At 36.3% G+C, this 7917-nt stretch overlaps 1 protein-coding gene across 3 annotated transcripts; it reads left to right on the top strand.

The window, feature by feature from the left end:
• Positions 1–885: 885 nt before the first annotated feature.
• Positions 886–6812, top strand: LOC133695926 (uncharacterized). 3 transcript variants are annotated; one of them, XM_062117905.1, is made up of 9 exons: positions 886–1284; positions 1369–1446; positions 1876–2559; positions 2719–2788; positions 4348–4448; positions 4576–4750; positions 5901–6071; positions 6157–6257; positions 6351–6812. In XM_062117905.1, the coding sequence occupies exons 1-9, from the start codon at positions 964–966 to the stop codon at positions 6408–6410; spliced, it is 1761 nt and encodes a 586-aa protein (XP_061973889.1). In that variant the 5' UTR covers positions 886–963; the 3' UTR covers positions 6411–6812. The 3 variants fall into 3 exon arrangements, with proteins under 3 accessions (XP_061973889.1, XP_061973887.1, XP_061973890.1); XM_062117903.1 differs by having other exon boundaries at positions 887–1284; positions 2719–2821; XM_062117906.1 differs by lacking the exons at positions 886–1284; positions 1369–1446 and adding an exon at positions 1459–1693 and having other exon boundaries at positions 2719–2821.
• Positions 6813–7917: the final 1105 nt, after the last annotated feature.

Genomic DNA, 7917 nt, shown 5'->3' with positions numbered 1-7917 from the left:
TCTCATGGAAAATATTTTAATGTCTCAGAAACAAAGCCAACCAATGTTTTCAATTAAAAACAAAATCGTAATTTTACTGTGCAAATTTATACAGTAAAATATTTAACTTTTAGCTTTTGTTTTGATGGGGTAACTTTACATGCGTGCTGGTTTGAAATTAGTAATATTCCTCGTTCATCACGTGGTCAGAGTGTATTTCATTTTCAATTCCAGAAATAAAAAAACGAAAAGCAAATCAAACTGGCCCTCCCCAATTTTCTCCTCTTACCCGTAACCTCATCCATTTTATTCTCATCTTACTATTTTTTATTTATCTTTCTTTCTATAAAACAATTTTATTTCGGTTTAATTAATCTACTGAACCATATATCTTTTTCACAACCTGTATGGTAAATAATTAAATTAAAATTTTTAGGGGAGCAAAAGAAGGGAAAGGAGGAATCTTATTCTTATCTTGTATGAAAGTTTGCAGAACGGTGAACGTCATGGGCTTTTGTGAGACTCTTGTGGCCCACAGCGACAAAAGGGGAGATAACGGACAAGCGAACAAGCAAAGATGATAGGAATCGCAGGAAGAAGGGAAGGGAAGGAAAAGAAAAGAACCCCGTCCCTATCACCACCAGCCATCCCCACCTCACCGCATTTTCTAATCCTCGTTGCCGCACCTGCGAGCCTGTTTGTTACGCGGTTGGTTGTGTTTTTTAAATTTTTTTAAAAAGTTTTAAATTCTTTTTATATATTTTAGATTATACGTTAATATTAAAAAAAAAATATATTATTTTAATATATTTTTAAATAATTTTTTTTTAAATAACACCGTAATTAAAATCTACCCAAAGCAAAAGGGAAAGCAAGTCAACATCCGAGACCGGCCATAAAAACACACAACCAACTCCAACAACTTTTCTAATTAAAAATCAAAAGACATAAGAAACACGAAACAAGATACAGAAGAAAAAAAAAATGGCAACAACAATCCAATCAGATATTCGTTCCGCCCTACACGTAGCCAATCTCATCTTCGTCAATCCCAATCTCATCCTCTCTCGCGCCACCGCTTCCTCTGCGCGGTGGTCTTTTTCTCCACGACCACTACTATCATCGTACCGTAGGATTTCAACTCCCACGACGTTCCGAGCGAGAGCGTTCTCCTCCGAGTCAACTGAACCTGTCGTCAAGGTTCCAGAGAAGCCTCCGATTTGTACTGCCGATGAGCTCCACTATGTCTCCGTCTCCAACTCCGACTGGCGTCCCGCTCTCTGGCGCTACCACCCTTCTCCTCAGGTCGGTCGTACTTAGTCTACATTTCATGCTCTAGTTCGTTTACAATCTTCTCCCTTTATGAATCATTTTTTTATTTGATTACAGGCGCCTCCAAGGAATCATCCGCTGTTGCTATTGTCTGGACTCGGGACTAATGCCATTGGTTACGATCTCTCACCTGGGGTAACACTCTTCTTTGCAAGTCATGTTTAATTCCATTTCAAGCAAGATAAATGTGATTTCATTGCAGTAGTTAATTTTTTTATGCAAAGCATTATCTAGTAAAGCACGGAGCAGCATACTTTTGATTGTAGTATATGCTGCTTTCAATGCGAAATAAATGTTGGGTCGTTTCTAGTTACGATTGACCTTTCCGAATATCTCCTATTCAAATTCTAACTGCTTCAAATCGCTTGACACAATGAATCAGGTTTTACCTTCTGAGCTTGATTTAAATTTCAGGGGTTTGCTGTTCCAACAAACGCTGAATTATTATTTTGTTCTGTTCTTCTTTATAGGGGGGGATCTTAAAATTAATTCTACTCGTTTGCATGTTTTGTATTTTCCGACCGTGCAACACTTTATCCTCTTGCATTCGTTTCATGGTTGCAGTCTTCCTTTGCACGGTACATGTCTGGCCAGGGATTTGAGACGTGGATTCTTGAGGTTCGGGGTGCTGGTTTGAGCGTACAGGGATCAACTCCCAAAGCTGTTCAGCAGGCTGCCCATGAAGTCTCTGAGCAGATGGAGGCTGTAACTAAGAGTATGGCAAATGGATCTTTGTCTACAGACCAGCAGCCAAGTAAGGTTCCCAGTCCCGTGTCAGATTCTAGGGTTTCTTTTGTTGAAGAGGACCAGCATCTGGCAGGGATTGTAACTGTGTGGGATGAATCAAAACTAGTGACAAAGTTGACAGAAGTCTTCATGCGTTTGTCTGAGAGGCTCTCTGGCTTTCTCAGTGAAAGTCAATCGAAGATTATGTTTGCAAAGCTAGTCGATCAGATAGCAAAAATCTTAGAAGATTCTCAATTATCTGAACGCATGAACGAGATAAGGGGAAAGCTTTTGAGCTTGTTAGAAGCAAGACAAAACTCAGCTATTGCTGGTCAATTCAGGGATCTGAGTCAAGGGCTGGTTAATGTTATCGAGGAAGGTCAAAAATCTGTTTCTCCGCAGTTGTTTGACTTGCAAGAGCGTCTTTCATCAACCATAGAAGATTTTCAGAAACAACTTGACTTGATTGTGAAGTATGACTGGGACTTCGATAATTACCTGGAAGAGGACGTTCCTGCTGCGGTGAGGTGACATTTTATCTTGCTGAGACTCTATGCACCCTTCTGTCTTTGCAGTTAGCCTTTTGATTATAATTGTTTTTACCATGATCATTGAAATTTGGTTATAAACAATTCTTGGTGATTCCTCTTGCGTTAATAAGCTTTACCTTTATCCATGTAGATGGAGTATATAAGGGCCCAAACCAAGCCAAAGGATGGTAAATTGCTTGCTATTGGACACTCCATGGGAGGTATCTTGCTCTATGCAATGCTGTCACGATGCAGTAAGATACCATCACTCACTGCGTGTCATGTAACTGTAAACTCTTCTGCTTATAAGGGACATAGCATGCATGTTTCCGTGTTACTGGGTTTAGTAGACTTGCTTTTCCAACACATTAAAATATTCTTTATAGTTGCTCATGCAAGTCCCATAATATGTTGGACTCTGGGTTTAGTCATTTTCCCTTCACAATTAAGTTTATAAGTTTTTATATCTTCCAATCAATAAAAAAAATTTCTGCTCATCTAAAGCCTCAAATGTGCATCTAGCATTTACAAATGTTAAAAAATTTGGACCAGACTTCTGGCTAGAATCTTTGTTTGAAGTTTAAACCATGATTGAGTATTTCTGGTGAAGGGCCTGAGATTCTCTCTCGTATCCAAGGAATTAGAGAAGTACAAGGAGTACCTATAACCCAAATACTAGGCCAGTCCAAGTTTTAAATGAAAGCAAGACTAAGTTCAGTGGGACAGGTGATCATCTTTGAGCATCCAAGTTCTTTGTAACTTGCCCAACTGGATGTAGTAGTAGGAATTTTAAGATGAAAAAACATGAAGCTTTCTCAAGTGTCTCCTAAAATCTTCCACCCTGGAGGTAGCAGATCAAATGGATCAGAATATTGTAGAGATGGTGCATTCCTCTGTCTGTAGCATTATCTTTTATTTCTCATGATCTATATTTTGAGTGTCTTTTCCTTTTCTAGTAGACATTTAATCTTGTTTCTAAATCCTTAACAATTGAATGCTAGCTTGTGTGGAGATGATCATTGACTTTTATGAAGCCTAAGTCTGTTTGTCGCCAGCTTTAGATGCATTAAGTCACCAAAGAAATATTACAATGCAAGAAAAATAGAAAAGAGAGAAAAAAACCTTGCTGAATGTCTCATGACAACCTCTGGATTCTTCACACAGCACTTACAAATGCCCGATTGCTTTCTGAGTTTAAATAATTTACACCATTACATGTTACATTTAAACATGATGACTTTATGGATACTTGCAGCATGGTAGTGATATTTGCAAATTAATTTTTTTTCTGTACTTTAAGACTCATGTTGGGTCTGTTTAAGAATAAGATTAATTAAAGAATTCAATGCAGCTCTTTCCCTAATTTTTCAACTCTGGAGTTGATGTGAAGGTGAAACTACTGACACTGCATGTTTAATATGTATACTTTAGAATGTTCTGCCCATGACTAGCTGCATTTGTTAGACGAGGCTGTAGTCTGCAGAATGGTAGAGTTAGAGAGTGTCTGAAACCACACTTGTTCAAAAATATGTATTTAATGTTTTCCATGCTTTCATTGAATAATGATTGCGTCTATTAAACATGTACTAAATTAGTTTATCTGTTGAAAACATGGTTAGCCTTTATTGCAAGATTTACTAACCTTGGAATAAAATTGAAACAATGTCTTCTTTCCATCTCCTGGTTTCTTTTTTCTTTTATTTCCTGATTTGAATACAAAAAGAAATAAATGTGTGATAATTTTACTAATAATATTCATTTCTTGTTTATCATATTCAAGGTTATGAAGGAAGAGACTCTGGATTGGCTGCTATTGGTACTCTAGCTTCATCACTTAACTACACACCTTCAAAGTCGAGACTCAAATTGCTTTTGCCCCTTGTAAGTTGAAAACAAATTCTGCACATCATCTTTTTGTTTATCTAGGTCAGATGTGGCTGTCTACTTTTGAATTCTTGTGAGGAATACCCTTGTTTAAGATACTAATAATGAGACTATTGACAAATAGGCAGACCCTGCTCAAGCTCTTAATGTACCTGTTGTTCCTTTGGGAGCAATGCTGTCAGCAGCATATCCTCTTTCAACCCGCCCTCCTTATGTCTTGTCTTGGCTTAATGATTTGATATCAGCACAGGACATGATGCATCCAGAGTTGTTGGAAAAGCTTGTCTTGAACAACTTTTGTGAGTACAGCTTTCCTATCGAGCAAAAATGTTACTGTTCTTTTCTATTTCAGTTTAGTCTCTTTCTGTGTGTGAACATATTTGCTCTGTTTAGACTGTTAAATCAATGGGGATTCGAGCCTGCTTTTTTCTGTCATGTAAGGTGATGACAAATTCTCTTTATTGTGATGGACTGAGGACAGAGAGAACAGTAACCACTGATTTAGTATGGAATTGTTGGAAATCAATAAATATTTCCACTGGCGCTATACATTGATGAAAATGAGAGTGTAAAAGTGTATTAGGGATATGGACTCAGAGGAAAATCAAATTTATATTTTATGCATACAGGACATAGATGCAATCCTGACTCATTCATGCCATGTTGAAATGTCCCATAATTACACAACTGTTCTCAGGCCCAGATATAAATGGAGAAGGTCCCGGTATTGATGTTGACTGATGAGTATAGAACTATGGGAAAATGAGTGGGTTAGTTGAAGGGATCTGTTCAACGGTGAAAACATCCGTCTATTAAGTAATGAGACCGGGCAGGGATTCTAAGGAAAGAGGAAAGTTTAGCAATATTGTTTTTATGAGGAAAATCTCATGAACCGCGTTTAAAACATACACACAACACACATGGCCCTACGAAGAGTGGGATGTTGTTCAAGACACCATTGACCTGCCTCAAAATGATTTCGAGGGAAAAAGAAGCATCAATTTAATGCAGTTGACCTGGGAGATATGCTTTTCCAAGGAGGGGGGTAAAAGGGAAAACTGGTATTGATGAATCTAAGGGATTGTTATTGAAGAAACAATTTTGACAATGAACGATTGTTGACTTAACACACCCATCTTTTCTCTTTCCTTTTCTTTTCCATTATTCAAATGCATTTGATCGTCAAAACAATATCTGTCTCCATACAGGCTATAATTTTAAGCTTGTCTCACAAGCACTGGCATGCAGTTACTGCTGTTGGTTTAATAACTTGATTTGTACAGACTTTGTTCGCCACCCTCACCCACCCCCATACAAACTTGAGAATGAGATGGATGACTTTCCATTGTTAATCTGAAACTGTTATTTGATCATCTTAAGTCAGTTTCCCTCTTTTTATCATCACTATTGTACTATTTTGTAAATATATGTTTTGAATTTTACTGGCAGGTACCATACCCGCAAAACTTCTTTTACAGCTTACAACAGCTTTTCGAAATGGTGGGTTGTGTGACAGGAGTGGTAAATTTTTCTACCAGGATCATCTGCATAAGAACAAAGTACCTGTATTAGCCATAGCAGGAGACCGAGATCTGATATGCCCACCAGAAGCTGTTGAAGGTGTGTAAACTACAGTAACTTGCTTAGATGTCTTCCATTCATGCCAATCGTTTGCTTCTTTCTCATAATGATTTGAATGCATTAGAAACTGTTAAGCTCATCCCTGAGCATTTGGCCACCTACAAAGTGTTTGGAGAACCTGGAGGTCCTCATTATGCACATTATGATTTGGTGGGAGGGAGACTGGTAAGTGGTTCAAAACTGCAGCAATGCGTAACATCTTGTTTGATAGTTTCTTTTCAGTGCTATGTGTTGTAACATGCCTTTTAATCCGCACAGGCAGTGGAGCAAGTTTATCCTTGCATAATTGAATTTCTTAGCCGATATGACCTGACATGAGTATCCAGCAAATGAAACTTCATTACCCATGGCATTCGTTGCAGTAGCAGCAGACACTATTTTCCTACAGGCTTGAAATACCCCTCTTGGATTTAAACACTGTCCAGCTTTAAGTCAAATGCCACCAAGCACACGTTCATCTCTTTGGTGAAGCTTTCCGGCGGTGAAGATTGCCGGAGTTGGTTGGAAGTTAAACACAGGGAAGAAATGAAGTTTATACGACTTTTGATCCTGTTTTGATAATAGGAAAATTAAGGTCAGGAAAGATTCGGTTAAAAGTATGCTCATTTTTCTCCATTCATTCAATTTCGTGTGGTTCATGGTCAAATGATATAATGAAAAAGAATTCTTGTAGATCAAGTTCAGCTGGGATGACGAGATATCTTATTATTTACCGAGACATCAGACATGCATTTCTTTCGTTTCCTCCTTGTCCAGTAACAAAACCGATATTATTTTGTTTTATTTTCGCTTTTTTTTTTCAATTTTTTTCGAATATTGGAAAATTGAAACGTGTTTCAGGCAAATAAAGAGGGCCTCAAACTCAATGCTTGGAAGCTATTCAGTTGGATTTTGCGTTTAAATGTTTTTTTAAAAAATTATTATTTTTTATTATTTTATTTCAAATTATTATTTTATAATTTTAAATCTTGATATTAAAAATCAAATAAAAAATATTATTTTAATATATTTTTAAATAAAAAACAATTTAAAAAACAACTACTACAATATTAAATATGCATATCATGTTCCAGAAATGATGCTTATCATGTTCCAGAAATGAATTGCAAGCAGATTGATTTCTTTATAATTTTCTTTTACCAGTCAACTTTTATGGAACTTGAGAACGAAGCTCGAGTGATCTGCTCAAATCTTGCTTCAAGAACAATTCTCAAAACCTGTTTTTTCTTTTTTCAAATCAAGTTCTCGTGTTAATTTTCTAGGGTTCTACATATGATTTATAGATTTTTGAACACATCATCAGCAAAGTATTTTGTTCAAAGAAATTAAATGCCAGATTAATTAAAAAGAACAGCGCATTTTATTTCATTTCTTCGTGGCTGGTTTCTTTTCACTTGTGTGAGCTGAAATTTTTCCTTGTCTTACACACACAAGTGTGTGAAAATTGCCCCTAGCGGGTCCTTATAAAATATTTGAATTTGAAATAACATTATCGTTTTGTTTTAAGAAATTAAATCTCAGAGGAAAAAGAACAAAGCATTTTATTTCATTTCTTCGTTTTTGTGTTAATTTACGCATGTATATACCGACAATCACTTGACTTCTAGGATAATTATATTAACCTATGAATGGAATTGAAAGAAAAAATTATCCAAGGATTTAATTGGAAGCAAAAAATAAATAAAATGGATATCAATTCTAAATGTTCTTTTCTGTTTGATGGTAAATACTAAATATCATTATCATTAGAATTATGAGTTGATTCATATAATTGAGTTAACATGTATTTAATATGTAAATTTAAATTAAAAAATTAAAATCTAAG

This window comes from Populus nigra, chromosome 6, assembly GCF_951802175.1.
Source record: "Populus nigra chromosome 6, ddPopNigr1.1, whole genome shotgun sequence".
Classification (NCBI taxonomy): domain Eukaryota; kingdom Viridiplantae; phylum Streptophyta; class Magnoliopsida; order Malpighiales; family Salicaceae; genus Populus; species Populus nigra.
Note: the sequence above shows the minus strand (reverse complement) of the source record. Positions and strands in the feature narration are given on the sequence as shown.

Coding starts and splice junctions, on each gene's coding strand:
- LOC133695926 (XM_062117903.1), top strand. CDS start 964: ATGGCAACAACAATCCAATCAGATATTCGTTCCGCCCTACACGTAGCC. Junction 2,822..4,347: donor TGCAATGCTGTCACGATGCA/GTAAGATACCAT, acceptor ATCATATTCAAG/GTTATGAAGGAAGAGACTCT. Junction 4,751..5,900: donor GCTTGTCTTGAACAACTTTT/GTGAGTACAGCT, acceptor TTTTACTGGCAG/GTACCATACCCGCAAAACTT.